This window comes from Plecotus auritus (genome assembly GCF_963455305.1).
Source record: "Plecotus auritus genome assembly, chromosome: 6".
NCBI lineage: Eukaryota > Metazoa > Chordata > Mammalia > Chiroptera > Vespertilionidae > Plecotus > Plecotus auritus.
Genome location: NC_137773.1, coordinates 97,448,717 through 97,473,148, shown reverse-complemented (window position 1 = coordinate 97,473,148; position 24,432 = coordinate 97,448,717). Strand labels below are relative to the sequence as shown.

General features: G+C 49.7%; 1 protein-coding gene across 15 annotated transcripts in view; it reads right to left on the bottom strand.

The window, feature by feature from the left end:
- Positions 1 to 24,106, bottom strand: part of CRTC1 (CREB regulated transcription coactivator 1) — a 64,825-nt gene extending 40,719 nt beyond the window's left edge. For 11 of the 15 annotated variants that reach the window (XM_080674278.1, XM_080674269.1, XM_080674282.1 and 8 more), the window contains exon 1: positions 23,948 to 24,103. In XM_080674278.1, the coding sequence (XP_080530404.1) occupies positions 23,948 to 24,073 (126 nt within the window). In that variant the 5' untranslated portion in view covers positions 24,074 to 24,103. Of the gene's footprint in view, positions 1 to 23,947 lie in introns of all 15 variants that reach the window. The other 4 variants (XM_080674273.1, XM_080674277.1, XM_080674274.1 and 1 more) reach the window with 1 other exon arrangement.
- Between the last annotated feature and the right edge of the window lie 326 nt (positions 24,107 to 24,432).

The window sequence follows — 24,432 nt, the reverse complement described above, 5'->3', positions numbered from 1 at the left end:
GCAGGGAGAAAAAAAGGGTAAAATAATATTTAAGTGTAGCAGTGTTTGACTATATTCTGTGCAGTGAGAAAACCTGAAGTTATTTTTAAGGTCCACCATTTCTTACTTCTTTTCAGTAGGGTCAAGTTTCTAAGCTTTCTAAATCTCCGTTTTCTGGCTAATGAAAAGAAAATAGGATTCCACCGAGTCTCCTATCTACCTACACCAGGACTTCTGTGAAGATCAAATGAGATGAGGCATGGGAAAATGCTTCACAGACATTTGGTTATAGTGTAAAATGTTTGCACTAGGCTATAAAGCAAGTCAGGTTTCTGGGCTGAAGGAACTCCAAGGAGGCTAGTTGCTAGGGAGAGGAAGCCAGGTGTTGCTACATGATGTGACACCATTATCCGGCACTCACAGCGACCGTTTCCAGGCTAGCCATGGGGTCTCGGCAGGATCGGCTGTGATTTGGTAGGCTGTTGCTCCAGGGTGGTGGCAGGGCCTGTGTCCCACTTGGGGGAAGCCAAGTGTTGCTTTGTTGGCCAGGTCCGCACTGCTGTTTCTCTGTAAATGGCAAGCAGCTCCTGCATCCAGCCCCTGGTAGTCAGTGCACGTCATAGCGACCGAACAACGGGAAGGACACTTAGCATATTAGCCTTTTATACATATACTAGTAGCCCTGCGCACGAATCCGTGCACCAGTAGCTCTCTGTGGGGCCTGGCCGCTCCGCGCCCACTGCCCAAAGGCTCTCTGTGGCCCAGAGGCCCATCCGCGCCAGGCTGGGTGCAGAACGCTTGCCTTGTCACCGCGGCGATGAAGCAAGCATTCCGCCAGGCTGCTCACACTGCCTGCTTTCAGTGGCTGCCCTCCACCCACCCCCCCGGACTGGGGGACTCCAGTGGGGCTGAGAGGACTGGGCGCCGCCATCTTTGTGATGGAGTGATGGTTAATTTGCATATTACCCTTTCATTAGATAGGAGGATAGATTACTCTCATCTCCACTTGTCTTCACTTGGCCTTGTGTGTTTGTTCTGTCTTCTTGTACGGATACCAATCACTGGGTTTAGGGCCCAACCTCCGGCAAGATGACCTCATGTTGACTTTATGACATCTGCAAAAACCCTATTTCTGAAGGTCCTGTTCACAGTCACCCAATCTTATATCACCTCAAATCCCACACCAAAACCATCATGATGGCAACACCCCAGAATTCTCCTGCAGCCCTTAATGAACCTAAGCCATGCTCTCCTCTACGAAGCCTGTTTCTTCCAGTCACCGGGGGCAAAGGGGTGAAGCCCATCTCAAAAGTGAGATGCCCTCATTACAAATGGTTTTGACCAGGACATCCACAGTACATGAACCTGCCCTGCACACATCAACCTCAGCAAAAATGACTAGGACCCTAAGAGGCAGGTGGCCTGAAGTGTCCTCAGAACCATTTGGTAGTGTTCATTGGGAACATGAACGTGTTCCTGCCCTCTAGACTGGTAATCCCATGTCTGGGAAGCTCTACTGAGGGAAATGTCCAAACCGCAGATTTATGCGAAAAGATGTTCCTTTATCATTGGTCAGTAGAATAAGAAGCTGGTACCACTGCAGGATCAGCCCAGGGCAGGACCTCCACTCCAGTAAGAATGAGAGCATTGCCCGAGGAGTGGGAGGTGGATAGAGGGAAGTTGTCCCTGCTGCATTTTCTGGACCATCTCTAAAAAAGATGGACCCAGAATAAGGCCAGCCTTCCCCCTTTCTAGGGATGTCCCCAAGTCGGGGCTGGGTACTGGAATGTGCAGGGAACAGGGTGGCTAGCAGAAGAACTCTTTGGAACACAGAAAAGGCCTTGGTGAACCACATTACTGGGGTAAGCAAGCCTCCTGAGCTCAAGGCTGGGACCAGACACCCTGGTTTGTCCTCTCACGAACAGAGACCAATATGAACCTGAAAATGGGCCAATGGGATGATCTGGACAGCAAGAGGTTCTATGAGGATAGGGATTTCCCTGGAGGCCATGAAGAGGGACCCCCAAGCTGGACAGAGCTGAGGAAGGAGAGGGAGGGCTTAAAGTGCATAGGCCCCACGGAGGTCAGAGTCTGAGAGGAGGGGCTGGGGAGTGGAATCTCACATAGGGACAGTGGGTCACAGACATTTGCCTAGCATGCTCAGGGGTGTGGAGGGGCACCCCCAGCTCTAGGTGGGCCCCTGGGGAAGGGGAACAGGAGGGACAGGATGGGTGTATCCATGAGTGTTGTGCATGGAGAGAGAAAACTCCAAAACTTGTCATTTTTCTGCCTTACTGAACACACCCTTCCAGGTGTACACACAGCTTGGGGAGAGGGCATGCTAGCACACATCTCTACTTGTGTCCAAGGGAAAGAACCCTTGGCAGTTTAATTTTATAGTTCATCACAAATGGGTAAGAAACCATCAGCTAGGATGCCATTCATGGGAAACAGAGAGACTGCTTTCCAGCAAGGGGCCCCTCGGCCTGGACAGGGAGCCATAGGCAGAACGCTGCTGCAGTGATGTGTCCTGGCCCCCCGCAGCCTGGCCACCTTGAAAATGGCAGGCCAAATTTCTGACAAGGGCCTGAACCACCTGGGGACATGGGGTCCAGATGTGGCAAGGAGGCTGACCTTTCTCATACCAGGGTGTCAGCATTCACCAGCCTCTGGGACCCTGGGCGCCACAAGGTGATCTGCCAGAAACTACCTCAGGACAATGCCAAACAAATGTTTTTGACCAGGACATCCACAGGCTGACACCAGGCTTTGCTCAGGTTCTGTGTTGAAGCTATCTCCCACCAGTAACTCTTTTAATGCTGCCCCCACCCCAGAATGGCAGGGGCCCTGGAAAGATAACACAAAAGTGAGATGCCCTCATTACCATGGGCCCAAAATAGCTTTTATGCTCCATTTTTTAGACATAGTTATATAACCTTGAAAGCCATTTCATGGTTAAGGAAGCCGTTCCTGGGCCTCCCTGGCCCACCCTGTGACCCCCAGGGACCTCATGGCCCTGCCCTGAGCCCCCGAGACCCCACTAGGGCCCTGGGTGGCACCTGCTACAGGGAATGAGGAAGGTGGACCCTCAGGCTGTCTCGCTGCCCTCAGACCACATTCTCAGCCCAGTGACATGGGCCCCACATAAACTGTTTGTGGTCCAGTGGACACTTCCCTGGACAGGCCTCGCTGTGGAGGAATTGTCCCAGCCTGGGGAAGAGAAAGCAGAAACAAGGGCCCAGAAGGTGAATAATATGGGCTTGGGGAGACAAGACCAATGATGGCATGCGTGGCTGGGCAGGTAGACAATGAGGGGAGAGAGACCACAAGGTGGTCAGGTCAGAGAGTTGGCTGGGATGGACTGGAGGAGAGCCTGAGTGCAGCATTGAAGAGTTGAGGGGCAGGCAGGGAAGCATCACAGACTCTCTGCAGGTCCCCCTCTTTTCCCTCAATCCCTTGTCGCGTCCCTGAGCAAGTCTCAGCAGCTTGACCTCTAGGAACCTGGTCCCAGCCTGTGATCTCCTCTCCAACCTTCTCCCCAAACCCCTGTCCGAAACCCTCTCTGCATGCTGCCAGAAGCTCCTTCCTCTCCTTTTATTAAGTTCAACTCATGTCATGCTCCTGTTTCAAATACACCAGGAAGTTGGCAGTTCCTGAACAAGTTAAACAGAGTTACCACAGAATGCAGTTAAGTCCACTCTTCAGTACAAACCCTATAAATCGAAGACCTCAGTCTACACCAACACTTGCAAACCATGTTCACAGCAGCCAAAAAGGTGGAATAATTCAAATGTCCATCGATGGATGAAGGATAAATAATGTGGTCCATCTACACAATGGAATATTACTCAGCCATAAAAAGGAAAAAGCTTTGACACACACTACAGCATGATACTCATGAAAGAAGCCAAAAACAAAATCCCACATGTTGTATGATTCTATTGATATGAAATGCCCAGAATAGGCAAATCCACAGAGACAGGAAGCAAAATAATGGTTGCCAGGGGCTGGGGGAGGGAAGATAGGGAGTGATTGATCATGGTGACAGGCCTCCTTTGGGATTGAAGGAAATGTTCTGGAACTAGATAGAAGTGATGGTTCACAACATTGCCTATGTACAAAATGCCACTGAAAAGTGTACTTTAAAATGATAAATTTTATGTTTTGTGAATTTTACCATAATAAAAAAAAAAACCCTGAAGAAATGAAAAGCATCCCCAGGTTGTGGCCAAGGGCCAAGTACACGTCAGTGTGGAGTGGAGTGATAGTTGTGGCCCAGAGCACCCCTTCTCGAGTCTCCACCAGTGGAACAACAGTGTGGGTGAGGGACAGTCACCAAGGACAGGATCCCTGTCCTCAGAGAAGTTTCCTCTAACCAGGAAGCCACTGTGGCCCCACAGGTATACGCAGAAGAACATGAACTGCTGATCAGAGACCCTCGGGCACATGGCTTCTTGACCATCGCACATCCCCTCTACAGACAACCTGCGATGGAAAGACCTGCCCGGCACCCATGCCAGGAGTGGCATGGTCACTCATCTGCTGCAACCCAGAGGGCTGAGGGTCCATGGGCCCACGTCAGAGCCTGCAACCTGGCAGGTGGGAGTGTGGCAGCCACAGCTGTGGCCTTCCTGAGGCCTGAGAGTATGTCAAAAAATGCGAACTTGTGGCCAACTTAAAAAAAACACACATTTAGATTAACTTAAACATCAGAATTGCTGGATTCTCCTGAAACACTATAAGTGCCAAAAACTTGGGGCCTGAATTCCTGGCTGGTGATATTTTATCAGCCAGAGTAGGACCATGGCTCCCGTCACACCCCAAGCCTGAGCCCAGGCTCTGAGAGGGTCAGTACACCCTGAGGTCACCCAGCTGGCTGCAGACCGAGGGCCGCCAAGCCCAGCTTGTCCCTGCTGTACTTTGCTCCAGCACAGCAGCTGCATGGCCTGACCCAAGGCCCAGAGGGAGGAAGCCCCAACCCCACCCCCAGAAGCAGACCAACTGGGACGGAAAGGTGCAGAGCTAGCAAGCTGCATGTGGGCCAAGAGAGGCCCAGAATGCAGGTCTCTCCCTGAGCCAAAACCCCGAAGAAATCCACTGCTGCCTGTCCAGTGTTTAACCATTAGAGGCCCCAGCTACAGTAGATGCCCCAATGCCAAGAGGCCTGTAAAGTCCTGGGGAGCGAACAGTGGCAAAATCAGAGGGGCCAGCAACCAGGCCTGGAGAGCACAGGATTGCTCAAGAGCTGGAAGCTCCTGGGGAGCAGCCTACACTATACCCCCACCCAGTCCCTACAAGAAGGAATAGCTCAACACAGCCTAGAAGCCCGGCCACTCACATTGGATCCTGTCTTTGTCCTTCAGCAGTCCCAGAAAATCCTGTGTGTTTGGCCCAGCTGACTGATCTCATCCAGGGAGGGCCCACTGGGCACTGCCCAGGTCCAGCAGGACAGGAGGCCTGGGTGGGTACCTAGAGATACAGGGAGCTAGTTGACCGAGGGTGCTGGAAAGGAGGCAGCAGGGGAAGCCAGCAGGCCTGTGCTGGCTGGAATGAGCTCTGGCAGCTTATGTGCTCACCCACAGCATAAACAGGTCCTGGTTCTTCAGACAGAGTCGGGCATCAAATGAAGAAAAAAGATAGAGGATTCCTGAGTGAGAGGTCACGTATAAAACAAGCAGGAAATGGGGGATGGGGGAGGCCAGGTGGCCAAGGAGGTGACACTGAAGCTGGGAAAAGTACTCCAGGTGGGAGGCCCAGCAAGTGCAAAGGCCCTGGGGTCAAAGTGAGCATACTGGGGGAGGTCCAGCATGGAGGTGGACAAGAAGGCCAGGCCAGGCTGCCTACCTACTAGTAAGTGAAGGGAGAAGGGAAGGGCTCAGAGCCTCTTGGGACCTCACTCTGAGTGTGATGAGAAACCAATGGAAGAATTTAAGCCAGAGTGACCTGAGCCACCTTCCCTTGCAGGGTCCCTGGTGCTAAGAGGAGCTGGATAGAGGGGCCAGGTGGGGGCAAGCAAAGAGCCCATCCATGGCAGGTGGGCATAGGACTCCTGAACCCAGTGTATTCCAGGATGGGGCCCGATGTGACATGTGGGGAGCTGAGTGTGGTACAGGCACAAGTACAACCACCTAGGGCAGATGTGACCTGGAGACTCTCCTGTCCCAGGGACTATGTGCTCTCAGGTCACCCACACCCATGGGTGCACTTACAGCTTCCCACTGGGTCCCAAGAGGGTGTCAACAAGCTCACTAGCTCACCCTAATTCTCACCCACACCCACATATGGACATAGCCCCTGGCCAGACCCCAGACACATCTGTCTGTCCCTTTCTCACCCCTATGCAGGCACTTCCTCCCAGTGTCTTCCTCCTCCCCATCGGGTCTCTCCCTAGATCAGTGGTTCTCAACCTTTCTAATGCCGCAACCCTTTAATACAGTTCCTCATGTTGTGGTGACCCCCAACCATAAAATTATTTTTGTTGCTACTTCATAACTGTAATTTTGCTACTGTTATGAATCGTAATGTAAATATCTGTGTTTTCCGATGGTCTTAGGCGACCCTGCTAGCGGTTCTCAACCTGTGGGTCGCGACCCACAGGTTGAGAACCGCTGCTGTAGAGCAAAATTACAGTTATGAAGTAGCAACAAAAATAATTTTATGGTTGGGGGTCACCACAACATGAGGAACTGTATTAAAGGGTTGCGGCATTAGAAAGGTTGAGAACCACTGCCCTAGATGATTATGAAAGGTGCAGCAGCTGTCCTAGGCTTCCCATCACCGCACTTGTCCCTGCACCAGGGGTTGGGACCCCCTACAAGCTTCCCACCACCACCTTCAGGAAGTCTAACATACCTGCAGGAACACAAGGCCAAGACAGAGCTTTCCAGGATCCTGTCCCCTTAGGCACCATCTTTTCATATGTATAGCCCCCATGCAAAGCCTCTGCAACTGCTCTGTCCTCCACCAGGTGCATCTTTTCCTGCCCCGTGGGCAAACATCACTCAGGGCATCACTGGGCTCAATGTGGCCCCTCATCATGTCCCACCAACACCCACTGCTCCAGAAATAGCTGCAGCCACTGTACTTCCGAGTGCCATGAAGCTCAAAGCAAGCACTGGTGTGTCATTGGGGGCACCTCTCCAGCCTGGCACCCATGGCGGCCCTTCAGAGGGGCCCCCCTTCCTCCTCAGCCCCTCACTCCTCCCCTGGCCTTGGTCCTGGAGTTGAGCTTCCTCAAACACGGCTCTCTGTGCTTCTAGGGTCACTCCTCTAGGGAGGGCCCAAATGTCAAGTTACCCTCAGAACTCTCTGTAATATATACATAGGACCATCCTCATCCAGCAGCTCCCACCAGGTTCTCATTCTCCTGGTCCTCCACCCCACAACACTGCTCCTCTGGCCCTGGAGACAGTGCCATATCTTTCCTAAGTCACAGCCACAAACCCAGGGGTAGTCCCATTCCTCCCTCGAGCATCCCCATCATAGTTGGCCTCGTAGTCACCTCTTCCTAAACTCAAAGCCAATCTAGATCTCCCTTTCCCTTTCTTCACAACCAGCTTCAGGATCACATCTAAGCTACCCAGCTTGGCTCTTGGGGGCCAGTGGCAATCTGGCTTCCATTCTCATTCTCTCCTCTCTGGCCACTTGTCCCCCATCCAGAGTCACCATGCACCACATTCACGCCCCACCACAACCCCCCGTCAGGCTCTGTCCCTATACCCACAGTTCCTCTCCTCCCAAAGACCCTTTCTCCCACCCCCTTCCTGTCCCACCCATCACAGAGCTCTCCTTCAGGCAGCCCTCCCGTAGCCTCCTCTCTCCTCTTAGTCAGTAGCTCCTCAGGGTGATCAATCAGCAAACACAACTTCCTCTGCAGACCAACAATGTGCAGGTCCAGTCCTCACCCAGACATAGTTAACCCCACTTATGTGTTTGCTCAGGGTCACAGCTGGGAGGAGAAGAGCAGGACAAGATCCGAAACTATCTACAGTCAATGCAATCCCTATCAAAATCCCAAAAACGTTTTATGCAGAAATAGAAAAACCCACCATAAAATTTATATGGGATCTCAAGAGACCCTGAATAGTCAAGACAATCTTTAAAAAGAACAAAGTTGGAGAACTCACGCTTCCTGATTTCGAAACTTACTACAAAGCTACAGGAGTCAAGACACTGGGGTACTGGCATAAAGACAGACATGTATAGACCAATGGAATAGAGAGCCCAGAAATATATGGTCAAATGATTTTTGACAAGGGTGCCAAGACCATTCAGTAGGGAAAGGAAGTATTTTCAACAAATGATGCTGGGAAAACTGGATATCCACATTAAAAGACTAAAGTTGGACCAATACTTTATACCATATATAAAAATTAACTCAACATGGATCAAAGACTAAAGTTAAAACTATAACTAAAACTGTAAAACTCAAAACAGAGGAAAAGCTTCATAATGTGAGATTTGGCAATGACTTCTTGGCTATGACACCAAAAGCAATCAACAAAAGAAAAAATATGTAAACTGGAGTTTGTCAAAATTAAAAACATTTGCGTGTCAAAGTACACAATCAACAGAGTGAAAAGGCCCCATTCCCATGGAACATGAGAAAATATTTGCAAATCATATTATCTGATAAGGAGTTAATATACAGAATATATACAGAACTACTAAAACTCATCAATAAAATGGATTCAAAATGGGCAAAGGAGCCCTAGCTGGTGTTGCTCAGTGGGCAGGAGCATAGTCCCATACAAAGAAAGGTCTTGGGTTCAATTCCTGGTCAGGGCACATACCTAGATTTTTTAAAAATATTTTTTTATTGATTTCAGAGAGGAAGGGAGAGGGAAATAGAGGTAGAAACATCAATGATTAGAGAGAATCATTGATCGGCTGCCTCCTGCACACCCCACCCTGGGGATTGAGCCTGAAACCCAGGCATGTGCCCTGACCGGAATCGAACGGTGACCTCCTGGTTCATAGGTCAACGCTCAACCAATAAGCCATGCTGACTGGGCCACAAACCTAGAATTCAGGTTCAATCCCAGCCCCAGTTGGGGCACGTGCAGGAGGCAACTGATCTATGCTTCTCTCTTAACATCTCTCTCGCTTCCCGGCTCTCTAAAAATTAGAGAAAATGTTCTCAGGTGAGGATTTAAAAAAAAAGAAAATGGACAAAGGACTTCAAGGAATATTTCTCCAAATAAGAGTTACAAACAGCCAATAAGCACATGAAAAGATGCTCAACATCACACATCACCAGGTAAATGCAAATCAAAACCATGACCTACCACCTCTGGGCTGGCTCATTAAAAAAATAAATAAAATAATAATTGTTAATGAGGATGTGGAAAAATTGGAACCCTTGTGCACTACTGATAATGCAGCTACTGTGAAAAACAGTATGGAGGGCCCTTGAAAAATTAAACATAGAATTATCACATGACCCAGCAATCCCACTCCTGGGTATATACCAACAAAAAATGGAAGCAGGGATTCGAAAAGATATTTGTACAGATGGTCCCCAACTTACAATTTTTCAACTTTATATAATGGTGTGAAAGCAATACAAATAATAAATTACATTAACTATTAACACTCCATTATAAACTAGGCTTTGTGTTAGATGATTTTGCCCAACTGTAGGCTAATGTAAGTGTTCTGAGCACATTTTAGGCTATGCTAAACTACACTGAGTGGCCAGATTATTATGATCTCTGAACACATAATAATCTGGCAACTCAGTGTATATACTATATAATAAAAGGCTAATATGCAAATTGTCCCCTCGACCAGGAGTTAGACCAGCAGGCAGGCCGGCCAACTGCCCATGTCTCCTCCCCCTGGCCAGGCTAGCCAAACCCCACCCATGCACGAATTCATGCACCGGGCCTCTAATATATATATATATATATATATATATATATATATATATATATACATATACACACACACACACACACACACACACACACACACACACACACTGAGTGGCCAGATTATTATGCATTCAGAGATCTTAATAATCTGGCCACTCAGTGTATATTTGGTGGGTTAGGTGTATTAAATGCATTTTGACTTACAATATAGGTTTATCAGAACTTAACCCCATCATTAAGTCGAGGAGCATCTTCATTTATCTGTACACCCATGTTCACAGCAGCATTATTCACAATAACCAAAAGGTGGAAGCAACTCATATGTCCACTGAAAGATGAATGAACAAAATATGATACATATAATGGAATATTATGCAGCCTTATAAAGGACAGTTCCTGTGGCCCCTGACTGTGAGCATATGACACCTGCTACAACATTGATGAACCTTGAGGACATTATACTCAGTAAAATAAGACATACACAAAAGGGCAAATACTGTGTGATTCCACTTATATAAAGTCCCTAGAGGAGTTAGATCCATAAAGACAGGAAGAAGAATGGTGGGTGCCACAGGATGGTGAAGGGGAATGGAGAGTTAGTGCTCAATGAATTTCAGTTATGCAAGATGAAAAATTCTGGAGATGGATGGTGGTGATGGCTGCACAACAATGTAAATGTACTTAATGCCACTAACCTGTCCACTTAAAAATGCTTAGGCCCAGCCAGTGTGACTCAGTGGTTGAGCATCGACCCATACACCAAGAGGTCACCAGTTCAATTCCTGGTCAGGGTACATGCCTGGGCTGAGGGCTCAATCCCCAGTAGGGGGTGTGCAGGAGGCAGCCATTCAATGTTGGTGTTTCTCATTGAAGTTTCTATCTCTCTCGCCCTCTCCTGTTCTCTCTCTCTAAAATCAATAAAAACTTTTTTTTCAAAAATGGTTAAGATAGCCCAGCTGGGGAATCGAACCATGACCTCCTGGTTCATAGGCTGATGCTCAACCACTGAGCCACATTAGCTGGGCTCTTGCCTCCTCTCTTAACCATAACCTGGTTTACAAACACCCCCAGATCCCCCACCCCCACGGTCCCAGGTTTACAAGCCAAGCCTATTTTCCATGTCCATGTAGATCCTCTTCCCTGTCCCCAAAGTCACCTCACTGGGAATGACCTGGGGTGTGGCTTCCTCCAATTTGCTCAGTATTACTCTGCCTCAGTTTTCCCCAAGAGGAAAGGCTGGGAATCTTAGCTCTGTACCCCTGTCTGGTTATTTAATTCTGTTCCTCCTCATGGTTCACAAATGAATTAAATTGCAAGGGTTTGGTGTGACTAATGAAGCACCTTAATTCTCCCCCACTTCTCCTTCCTTATCAATTGCCTGTTTGTTTTTAAAAAGACAAAAACAATTTTTCATAATAAAGTGGAACTCTTTCCAAAAAAAAAAAAAAAAGATAGCCCAGCTGGCGTGGTTCAGTGGTTGAGTGTCGACCTATGAACCAGGAGGTCATGATGCGATTCCCAGTCAGGGCACATGCCTGAGTTGCGGGCTTGATCCCCAGTGTGGGGTGTACAGGAAGCAGCCAATCAATGATTCTCTCTCATCATTGATGTTTCTATCTCTCTCTCCCTCTCCCTTCCTCTCTGAAATCAATAAAAATATGTTTTTAAAATATACTTTATTGATTTTTTACAGAGAGGAAGGGAGAGGGATAGAGAGTTAGAAACATCGATGAGAGAGAAACATCGATCAGCTGCATCCTGCACACTCCCCACTGGGGATGTGCCCGCAACCAACCAAGGTACATGCCCTTGACCAGAATCAAACCTGGGACCCTTGAGTCCGCAGGCCGACGCTCTACCCACTGAGCCAAACAGGTTAGGTTAAAAATATGTATTTTTTAAAATGGCTAAGCCCTAGCTGGTTTGGCTCAGTGGATAGAGTGTTGGTCTGGGAAGTGAAGGGTCCTGGGTTCTATTCCAGTCAAGGGCACATGCCTGGGTTGTGGGCTCCATCCCAAGGGGGGAGGGGTGTGCAGGAGGCAGCCAATCAATGATTCTCTCTCATCACTGATGTTTCTATCTCTCCCTCTCCCTTCCTCTCTGAAATCAATAAAAATATATATTTTTAAAAAATGGTTAAGATGGTAAATATTGTCATGTATTTGTACCACAACTTTAAAAAAGAAAATTAGCACTTCACTTATGTGGGATTCCTGCCAAAAACACACCACCTTAGCCTAATCTCAAGAAAACATCAAACAAACCAAACTGTGACTGATAGTCTACAAAAAGACTAGGCAGTTTTCTTGAAGGGGGTAAAGATTGTAGACAATGCAGAAACCCTGAGCAATGATGACAGATCAGAGAGGATTGTGACACAATGACTAAACGTAATGTGGAAGCCTGGAGGGATCAATCCTAGGCCAGAGAAAGGTCACCAGGAGACATCTGGGGAAATCCAAATGCAGTCTGGAGTCTAGTTCATAGAATGTTATGATGCTGTTGTCCTGGTTGGATCAGCCCACCCTGGTCACGTGAGATGCTCACAGTCAGGGGCCACAGGAACTGTCTGTACTGTCTTTGCATCTTTTCACTAAATCTAAAATTATCTCAAAAGAAAAAGTGAAAAGAAACGAATACACCCCCTCTCCCCAAAAAGGACACTGAACAGACATTCATAGTAATGTCATGGCATCTGTCACATGTCAAGCCATGGCACATGGGTGTGCCAAGTAAGACCCTATTGTTATGCTGGCCCATGGGCACCCCGATGCTGGCCAGGCACAAAGCTAAGAGGTTTGGGAGGGCATATCATTTAATGTGAACAACTCTACAGAGGGAAACTGAGGCACAGAAAGGAGACAGTTGGGGAAAGTTAGTAGAGGCAGGGCCCAAACCACAATGACAATCCACTTGGTCAGGTGCTGAGGGGGGCACATGGAAGGCTCTTGGGCACAGGTGACCCCCAGCAGGCCCCCTATTAGGGACCCTTAAAGTTCCTCCCTCTACAATTGCTGAGCCAGTGGCAGGAATTAGCGGCAGTTTGCCACTTTGGGCATGAAGGAGGCTTCTGGGCCCATAAATCATTCTGGCGGCTGTGCACTGATTCTGTGGCAATTAAATGAGCTGCTCCTGTCCTAATTATAGCTATCAAACCCTGTCTGCCTGAAAGGACAGAGAGATAGAGACAGTACAATGCTCACAGGTATGAAAGGACCCGTGGAAGAGGGCAGCAGGAGTCTGCCTCTTCAGCCACTTGAGAAACACTGAAACTGACTTTAATATGAGGGAGGCTCTTTAGCCAGGAGGGCATGGACACAGTGGCCACTCTGAGCCTCCAGCAGGGTGGACAGCTCTCGTATCGATGTGGGGTGCACTCCACCTCCCCATGTCCCCAACCCAAGGACTAGCAGCCCTGCAGAGCCAGCCCTGGGCACTCTGCCTCCCAGAGACTACCACATGAGTGACCAGTTGGCATGTACCCACCCATTTCCACGTCCAGGTGAGCTGTATCAGATGCACAGAGGAAAGGAGAAGTACTTTGAGTTTTCTGTTTTCATCAAAGTTTTGAGACATAAATTATTTCTTTTATTTAAAAAAGGCATGGCAGAACACTTCCCTGTAATCTCAGCTGGCATAAAAGGACAGCCTGTAAGTGTTCTCAGGGTCTTCTTCCCTTGGCAGGAAGCCTCAGGCACTGTGCACTCAGAAGATCACAGAGCTCCAAGGCTGTATCTGGGAATGGGGCAAACCAGGAGCAGTTAACAGCCTATGAGAAGGAAAGTCTGTCCTTTACTGTAGATTCAACCTTCGGACAGAAGGCTATGCTCCGGATTTGGGGTGAAACTCCCATGACCAGTGAAGCATCAGGATGGACTTGGAGAAGGACTTTCATATCCGGAATTAGGGCTCGAGGTATCCTCTCTCCTTCAGAAATGTCTTTCCTTGTACTGAGGCCACCAGAACATTAAGTAGAAGCCATTTAATATAAACCTCCCTGTTCACGCCCCTGAGAATCAGATTCCTGATTTCAGGTGAAAGAACTGCCAAATCAGCAAGTCTGAATTCATTCCCCTGGTGCCACCCTCTCAGGGGACACCTGCCCAAACACCCTCTTAGGTCCCTGAAGGCTCCTCCTTGCTCTTCCCAGGCCTATCCCTAGATGGTGGTTGGAGGAATCTTTGCTAAACCTGCATCTCATGTCAGGTCCTGCTCCTTACCTTACCTGAGTACGGCCCAACCCCAGAACCAGGCCCATGAAGAATTACCCACTGAGCTCAGCCAGCCCCTGCCACCACTACAGGCTTCACACTCCCCACCTCCATGACTCACCCTCATCCCAGGGGGCTCAGCCCAAATGTCACCACCTCCTAAAGGCCCCCACTCCATTTCATTCTCTGAGCTGTGACCTCAGGGCCATGGCCAGGGACCAGCTGGCCACTGGCATGGTTTCCTCTGACGGAAGGGCTCCATCTGACTTATTCTGCAGGGCGTCCCCAGGGCCCAGCACAGGGTGGGTGCTCAAAAAGTACAAACTAAAGGAGGGCTTTTCTTTCCAAACCCCAACTTCTGCAGGCATCTCATGGGGGACCTCGTCGGAGTACCTGGTGTTTCTCACATCTTCCCAGGGCACTCAGGTGTTCCCAACTGCCCCTGCTTATCCCAACCCATCCTGTAACACACTGCGTGTGGTCAATACAAATTCAAAGTTTCTCCCGGAAGTAGTTCAGCAAAACTTGAGCTCTGCAAACACCACCATGCTACCCACCTGGCTCCGTGCCCCTCAGTGTGTGATTCACTTTCCCAGATGGAGAACAGGACCCCACAACACACTCCCACTGCTAAAGGGGGGAGCCTGACGGTGTGATGGGAAACCTAGGAGATTCTAAAATCTAGCGTGAACAGGAGCCTGCCCTCAGGGAGGTCACAATCCAGTGCCTGCATAGCGCCTGCTGAATGCCCACTATGTACCTGCTCAGTGTCTGCTGAGTATACCCTGTGTGCCTGCTATATACCTGCTGGATGCATGCTGACTACACATGTGTGCCTTCTGTGTGTCCATCTAATACCTGTTATGTACCTGCTGAATACATGTGTGCCTGCTGAGCATGTGCCAAGAGTCTACTAAATGCCTGCCATATGCCCACTGAGTGCTGCCTGCCGTATGTTAGCAGTGCACATGTCTCCAAAATCTCAGAAGCAAGCACACAGTGAGCATCTGTGTGCGGGGCCCCATTTTGAACACACTACAGGGGTTAACCCATCTAAGTGTTGCCGCAGTCCAATGAGGTGGAGACTACTGTCACTCCCACTTTACGAAGAGGGAGTGAAGCTCAGAGGGGCTGTCTGGGTCTAAACTCACCTAGGAGTAAGCAAGGAGAAGCCTGCTGTGGGATTCTGTCAGGCATCAGGTACTTTGAAATCCTTTGTGCCACACTTTGTTCCCATCTAGCAAATAATAAATACTGACTCTCTCCATGTCCTTGGACCATGAGACATTTGATGGGTTCCTTGTTTGTGAACCTGGACTCCCATCTGGCCAGTGGTACCCACCTCTGCCCTGGGGGCCTGACTGGACATGGTGGCAGGAAAGAGGAGAGAAGAGGGGATCAGAGACATCCTGGCCAGAAACAAAAGATGTCTGGTCCCCCATCACAGCCAGGGAGCCACTGCCTTGTCTTCCTTCCTCTCATCTCCCAATAAATGCTGTCATTATTATCTCCTGGCATTATAACTGCCCCAAATCAGCCTTCCCTTTGTCCTCACCATGGGCCACTCCAAGCTTCTGTGCCCACCCCTGCGCCTGGCTGCTTGCATGCATGGAATGAACACAATGCATATCTGGTTTGTAAAACACCAGGGACAACCACCAAGGTCTTAGACTGATGGCTATGAACTGAAGCTTAGCATACACCATGATCCTCCATGGCTGCATTAAGAAATACACAGGCCCCGGGTTCAGACACAGGTTCAAACCCAGCACCTCCATATACAATGAACCATGGGACCTCTCACACCTGTTTCTCATCTGGACAACGGAGGAAGCAATAGGCTCTTCCTCTGGGTCACTGCAACAACCCACTGGGTACATGCACATGGGCTTTAGCACCTCTAGTCCCTCATGTTGCCATCCCGCTGGAACTCTCCGTGGTTCCCCATCACCCACATGCAAGGCCTGGCCCAGAGCCCTCCACCACTCAACTGCTTCCCTCCTAGAGCTCTTCCCAAGCAGCCTGTGCTCCTTGAACCATTTCCTCAGCATGCCAGGTTCCAGCAGCCTGGAAGGCTCTCTCCTACCCTGACTAGCTGGTAAACTCCCAGAGCAGTATGGATGGGAGAATATATACAGCCACTGAGTTTGTCCAAGCCTGGGTCCAACCCCAGCTCTCCTACCTCTAACGCACTCTGAGCCTCTGTCTCCCCCTCTGTAAACCAGAGAGGATGCCAACAGCTGCAGATGTTGTCACATGTCTCATGGAATCGGGGGCCTCCACCCAACCTTCTGTACCTGCATAATCCCAGCATATAGAGGAGCATACAACAGGGCTACTGGGGCCAGCTAGTTCTCTGGTGTAGGGCCATCTTGGGCACTGCAGGGTGTTGAGCTGAATCCCTAATCTTCCAAGTCATGACAACCAAAATTGTCCCCATATGTTTACAAGTGCTCCCCCAGGACTGCACTCAGGCCAGTACCTCTGAGGCCAGATCCCACCCCTGACATCTGAGCTGCATTTCCCAGAGGGTCCTGATAAAAAATAAATCCCCAGCACCAAAGACTAAATCCCAGGCGCTGAGGCTGTCACCTCCCCTCACTGGAGCAACACTGAAGGGAGCCCCAGGTCCTGAGCCAAAACCAGAAACACTCCCAGGACAGACAGCAGCAGAGAAAGGCCAACGCAGCCTTCCACAATGCCCAGGATGGCCTGGCAGTATAACCTAATTAACCCAACCAGGACCACAAGGCTCACCACATGGACAAGAGTCACCTGGCACTGTGTCCGTGACCAGCCTTGGGGACAGTGACAGCAAACACCCTCTCTGACTGTATGGACCAACAATGACCACTGGGCCATCAACCTGAGGGCCAGACAGCCTGCTCACCCCCAGACTGAGGCTGACCCTCTCCCTCTACCTGGCACAACTGTGATGACTACAGCACCCAGGCCTCCTAGCAAGGCCTGCATGGCAGGATCCTCAGACCCCCACTCAGAATTCAGGCACCCACACCGGATCTGCAGAAGCAGAATCTTGGGGTAGCCCAGGAGTCTTATTCTTCAGCTACCGGATGGTTCAAAGGCCCCTGAAAGTAGGAGAACCGACTCCCACCATCCTCCAGATCTTCCATGTTGCTCTAGGTCAGCAGATCTCAAATTGCAGGTGAGAACCATTGGCCAATAGTGGCAAACTCCTTCTGTAAAGGGCCAGATGGTGAATATTTTTTCCTCTCCAGGCTACATGGTCTCTGTCACAATAACTCAACTCTGCCATACACCAGGCATAAGCAAATGGGTATGGCCATGTTCTAATAAAACTTTATTTACAAGAACAGGCCAAGTAGCCCAAGTGGGCTCTGTGAACAGCAGAGGTTCTAGTTTGTGCTTTTAATTTCTTGTTCTGGACACATTATATGTGGTCATCCAGGGGCTGAACACCAGCTTTGCCTCTTCCCAGCTGGGGCCTCAGTTTCCTCATATGTACGGGGGTGGAGGGTGTGGGATGCGTACGGAAGGTTATGGGTGCGTACAGAAGGCAACCGATTGATGTTTCTCTCTCACATCGATGTTTCTCTCTCTCTCTCTCTCTCTCTCTCTCTCTCTCTCAGCATGTCCTTGAGTGAGAATTTTAATTTTTTTTTTATTTTAGAGAGAGAGGAAGGGAGAGGAAGAGAGAGAGAAAAACATCAATCAGTTGCCTTCTGTATGCACCCCAAATGGGGATCAAACCCGCAACCTGGGCATGTGCCCTGACCAGGAATTGAACTGACGACCTTTTGGTGCATGGGATGATGCTCAACCAACTCTGAGCCACTTGGCCAGGCACAAAACATCAACAAAAAAACAACAACAGATTTAAAGATGGTTTCTATAAGGTACCTGGACTCTGCAGGCTCTCAGCCTGGGGGACAATATCTCAGGTTTACCATCACAGATGACCATCAATTGGGTAAAACAACAGGAATTTATACTCTCATAGTTCTGGAGACTAGGTGTCTAAAATACAGATGTCAGCCCGGCCAGCATGGCTCAGTGGTTGAGCATCAACCTTTGAAACAGGAAGTCATGATTCAATTCCTGGTCAGAGCACACGCCCAGGCTGCGAGCTTGATCCCACATGTGGGGCATGCAGGAGGCAGTGGATCAACGATTCTCTCTCATCATTGATGTTTCTCTCTCTCCCTCCCTCTCCCTTCCTCTCTGAAATCGATAAAAAATGTATTTTAAAAAAAGAATAATACCTTTGGGGAAAAAAGAAATAAATAAAATACAGGTATCTGCAGGGCCACACACTCTCTCTGGAGGCTCTAGGAGATCTTTCCTTGTCTCTTCCAGCTTCTGGGGCTCTAGGCATCCTTGGCTTGTGGCTGCATCACCCCAGTTTTAGCCATCATTGTCATATGACCTTTTCCCTATGTGTCTCTGTCCTCTCCTCTTTTCATAAGGTCACCAGTCATTGGATTTAAGACCACCCTAAATCCAGGATGATCACATCTTGAGATTATTAAACTAATTACATATGCAGAGATTTCTTTTCCAAATAAGACCACAGTCACAGGTTCTGGGGGTCAGGACATGGGCACATCTTCTTAAGGTTCAATGTGCACAGCTCATAACCAAGAGAGCACTGAGGCTGCTGGGGCTTTCTTGAGGCAGGGGATGGCTCCCCATCCTCTCAGCAGAGCAGCTCATGGAGTCCTGCGTGTGTGCATACGTGGAAGCTACAGATGGTACCAAACACTTGGAACAGCCGGCACAGAGGCAAAGGATGCCAAAGCCAGGACTGGGGCCAGGACTGGGGGCGGTCTTCATACTCAGCTCACCACTGTGCTTTCCTCCAGCCTGTGCAGAGCTAACCCTATCACAGGTTAGGGCCAGAAGAACACCCCACTTCTTTCAGTGTAGCCAGATCTGCAGTCAAGCCAAGCCACGTGGACTGCTTTGCACGCAGGCTTTTTCTGGCCCTGGGATGCTCAGAGCCTCCTGTGTCCTGAGCCCCTGGCAAGAAGGTGACGCCCCACATGCAATCCACCTGCACATATTTTGCCTCTGATGCCAAAATACCACCAAAATCCACTGATCCTGCTCAAGCTACCCCCACCCCTGAAATCCCTAACCTAGATGCTACAGAGGCCTCTCACACTATCTGCTGCCCTCCCCTCTCATCCCATTGCCAGTTCAGCTCACACCCATCTTTGTAGAACAGATAATGCCCTCAAATAGTTAAATGGAGAGTTACCATATGACCCAGCAACTCCACTCCTTGGTGTACACCCAAGGGAAAGGAAGACCTGCATCCACACGAACACTAGGACATAAATATCCATGGCAGCATTATTCACAATGGCCAACACACATGTCCATTGACTGATAAAAGATAAACAAAATGTGGTCCATCCACACAATGGAATATTACTCAGCCATAAAAAGGACTGAAGTACTGACACACCCTAGAACATGGATGAACCTCAAAAGTATCATGCAGTGTAAAAGAAGCCAGACACAAAAGTCCACATGGTGTATGATTCCATTGATGTGAAATGTTCAGAGCAGGCAAATCTATAGAGATAGAAAGCAGATTAATGGTTGCCAGAGGCTGGGTAATGAGGAATGGCTGCTAATGGGGACATGGTTTCCTTTTGGGGTGACAGAAATATTCTGGAACTAGATAAAAGTAATGGTTACACAACATGGTAAATGTGCTAAAAACCACTGAATGGTGCATTTTAAATGGATGGGTTGGATGTATTGGGAATTATATCTCAATACAGCTACTGAAAAAATAAGCAGCAGCTCAGGCTTCTAACCATCAAACACCTCTCCCTCAGGTGGAATCCAGGGTTCCCAGAGCCACTCCAACCTCACCTCTCTCACTCCCTCCACAAGCCAGCCTCTCTGTCCTCTGACCTGTCCTTAACTTTGCCAAACCCTCCCCACTCAAGGCCTTGCATCTGTCTGTCCTACAGCTGGGGTGCTCTTACCGGCATAGGGGGCTCTGCCTCACTTTCCAGGTGTTAGCCTCTACTCCACCCGCCCCAGTCAGTCCACATCACCCTGCTTCTTCTCTCTGAAAGCCTGTGCTTCGTGCATTTGCAGTGATTCTCTCCTGTCCCCATTAAAACCACACCCACTCTTCAAAAGCACGGCCCTTAATGCTCTGTATGCTACATTACACACCCAACATGATCCCTGGGTCATACTGGACAATCAAAAATGTCATTATGTTGGAACAAACACGCTACCCCAACTTTATAGATCAGGATTCAAAATATAAAAAATCTGCCCTGGCCAGTGTGACTCAGTCCAGGCACCGAAGGATTGTGTTCGGTTCCCAGTGAAGAGCACGTACCTGGGTTGCAGGTTCCCTCCCATGCCCCTGGATAGGGCACATGGGGGAGGCAACCAGTTGATATACCTCTCTCACATTGATGTTTCTCTCACTCTCTCTTTCTCTCTCTCTCCCCCTTCCTCCCTCTCTTCCACTCTCTCTCTAAAAAAGCAATGGAAAGAACATCCTCAGGTAAGGATTAACAAAACAAAACAAAGTAAAAAAAAAAAAAAAAAAAAAAACCTGCTCAAAGTCACACAGCAGAGCACCACAGCCCTTCCCTGCATATCATGCGACCCAAGTCTCAGGGTGGTAGAGGAACACTCATACACCCAACCTCTCTGTGCTACAATACAAAAGTGGTCTCCCCGACATTATACCCTGTCCCCCACTTAACCTGGCCCTTGTGTCCCTGCTCCCCAGGAAGGTGACAGTGTTGATTTGCTTATCACACTGAATGTCTACTGACTGGCCTTTCACATGGGAAGGCACTGCGAGCATTCCATCACCACTGAGGACCGTGTGCGGACACGCAGAAACACGAGTGGCCCTCCTCACTCCAGGAGTGGGCAAGCTGTCCTGCAGAATTCACTGGAGAGGAGCAGCTACCAACAGGGCCATGCCCTATCTGTTAGCATGTGCAGGTGAAACCAAGGTGTCTACTGCAGAGGGAGGTAGTGAGGGAAGGTTGCAGCCACAGAGTGAGGGCAGGAGGGGAGCCTGCATCAAGTGGGTTCACTCACCTACATCAGGCACTGCAGAAATGCCATTTGCCACAGGCAATGGCCAAAAGGCTGGGAAGAAGCTTGTCCATCCTGGTCCCAGGTTCGAGAAAAGCCATCAGCCTACCCAGGTGGCACAGCCATAAAAGTAGGGGCAAAGCTTTGAACTCTATCTGCCCAGGTGCAAAGGCTGCACCCCTGCCCACTCAGGGTTCCCTCCAAACTGAACATTTCTGGGCTCTGGGGCCAGATCACTCACTCCTGTGGTAGGGCCATCCGTGAATTGTGGGGTGGTGAGCAGCATCCCTGTTCTCTACCCACCATATGCCAGTAGCACCCCCTCCCCCCAGTAAAGACAACTAAAAATGTCTCCAGGCATTGCCATATGCCCCTTAGGGGGCAGAAGTGCCCCCAGCAGAGAACACTGCTCTGTCTCTAAAATCCAGTGTAAGCTCATCTCTGCCCGGAGACCATGCCCATCCCACCTCCCCAAATCCTGAAGTAAAGAAAGATAACAGAGAGAGGGAGGAAAGAGATGGGAAATGGTTACTAGGGCTAAGATAAATGCTGTCCCTGTATCTTAAAAATCTTTTCTAAATCCATCAGTGGATGAATGGATAAACAAAATGTAGAACATCCAAACAATGGAATATTATTCAGCCATAAAAAGGAATTAAGTTTTCTGATTCATGCTACAACATGCATGCACCTTGAAAACATCATGCTGAAAGAAGGCAGTCACAAAAGGCCACATAGTATATGATCCCATTTACATGAAATGTCCAGAATAGGTAAATGCATAGGAAGAGAAAGCAGATTGGTGGTTGCCAGCAGCTGGCAGAGGGAGGAATGGGGACTGACTGCTCATCGTACCAGTTTCTTTTTGGGGGAGATGAAAATGTTATTGGAATTAGATAGTGGAGATGATTGCATACTCCATAAATACACTAAAACCCACTAAATTGTATGCTTTAAACAAGTGAATTACATGGTATGTGAACTATATCTCAATAAAGCTGTTATAGAAACCTTTTCAACAATAATCCATTTCTAAGGCAGAAACAAGACCTCCAGTCATGAAGACAGGCATGAATTTCACACAACCCACTTCTTCTTGTCATACTATCTACATTTGACACCTACTTGTGCTAGAACACACTACGTGCTGGAGACAACATTATATGGACACTCCTGCCCTCAGAAGCCCTGACTTGTGGGGTCAATCCAGTTGCTCACTTTCATTCATTCATTCATTCATTCACCAACCATTTCTTCCTCTATGTCCTGAGTGAGAACATGAGCTGCTGGAGTAGGGACAGGAAGCACCTGGCTGACAGTGAGCACCCAACCAATATGTGCCAAATAAATGTATGGAAAGGAAGACACATTCTAGTCTATAAGGTCACAATGTCACAGCGAAAATGAGAAAATAACATGACCTGAAAATTCTATCTGAGGAATCAGATTGAAGCTGAAGTCACAGAGGTAGGTCTGCCTGAAATGGTCAGATCAGTGGCCAAATCCAGAAACCAGCAATGTGGGTATCAAATCCGCTCTGAAGCCCCAGGGTGCAGGGTGGGGATCCCATTGCTCTAAGGAATACAGCAGACATTACCAACACCTGTGAAAAGCATCTTGCCTTCTGACCCATGAGGAAGGGCTTGCTAGACACACTTCACAAAGAACATAAGGCCCGAAGAGCTTAGTACTTTGCTGCGATTAGGCAGCCAGAGAGCTGAGGCCCAGGAGAAAAGCCAGGCCACCAACCTCAGCCCCAACCAAGCCCATGCTCCGGGCCCACAGTGGTTTCCCAGGTGAGGTTAGCAGATAACCAGGCCTGCCTCTACACACCAAACCCACCCAGCTACCTGAGGAAACCTGACCCTCCACCCTGTTCCTAAGGGCCAAGGGGCATCTGTGTGTAGCTGTCCTTAGTCTCCGTGGGAGGAACATCACCTGGTCCCCACCATATAGGCTGCACAGGGAAGGGGCAGCTGTCTCCACTCCAAACTCTAGAACTGAGCACATCTGCCTTCCTGACCCGCTTCAAGTCCCCAAAGGGGAGGGCATCTAACCTTGCCCTATGGAGTCCAAAAGGTCTCTTCCACCTCAGGTCTGCAAGCAGGGTCACGTGTCCTTCCACAGGCTCCCAGGAAATAAGGCAAGGCACCAATGATGTAGAGACGCCTGTCCCTTCAAGTAGTAACAATGCGGGATCACTTGTCCCCTCAGGTAACAATATAGGAGCACATATCGACCATCCCCATGTACCAGTGATGTTTTCAAGCAACGCCCAGTTCATATACCTCAGTGTCATCCTGTCATCCCTAGGTAGAGTAACATGGGAGCACCTAGCCCCCTCAGACAGCAATGATGTAAAAACACCTGTCACCATTAGGTTACAATGATGTAGTGGCACCTGTTCCCTCCAGGTAGTAATGATATAGAGATCCCTGCCCCTCCAGATAACAATGATGTGAGGGTACCTGTCCCCCTCAGGTAGCAATGATGTTGAGACACTGTCCCCGTTAGGTAACAATGATGTAGTGGCACCTGTTTCTCCAAGTAGTAATGACATGGAGACCCCTGCCCCTCCAGGTAGCAATGATGTGGGATCACCTGTCCCCCAACAGATACCGATGATGTGGGGCACCAATCCCGCCCACGACGCCCAAGGAGCGAGGACACCTGTCCCCTCGGGCCAGGCCAAGCCCCGCCCCACCGCGCGCCCCGCCCCCGCCGCGCGCCCCCGCCCTGTGCACGCGCTGGACACGCGCCTTGTCCTCCTCCCTCTCGGCCCTGAGGGGGTCGGCGCGGCAGCCCCCTCACCCGCGCGGCCCGCGTCAGGCTCAGGTCCTTCATGACCTCCTCGAAGGCCGCGGTCTCCTCTGCCTGCTTCTGGTTGTGCAGCGCGATCTTCTCACTGAATTTCCGCGGATTGTTCGAAGTCGCCATCTTCTCGCCGCCACCTCCTCCTCCTCCTCCTCCGCCTCCTCCTCCTCCTCCTCCACCTCCTTAGCCCCCCCACTCGCCAGTGCCACCGCGCACGCGCCGGCCAGGCCCGCGGGCGGCGGGCGACACGCAGGCGCGGCGGCGGCCGGGAGAGCAACGCAGGCACCTCCCGCGCGGCGGGGGTGATGGCGCATGCGCTCGCCCGCCAGCGCTGTCGCGACCCACGGGGGAAGCAAATGGAAATTTCGGCGCAGGCGCAGTGGGCTTCCTCCTGGCCCGCTGGACAGCGGCCGTTGGATCCTCCAAGAGGGATACAGTCAGACCCAAACCCTTTCAAGGACGGGGCCAGCACCCTCCAAGGA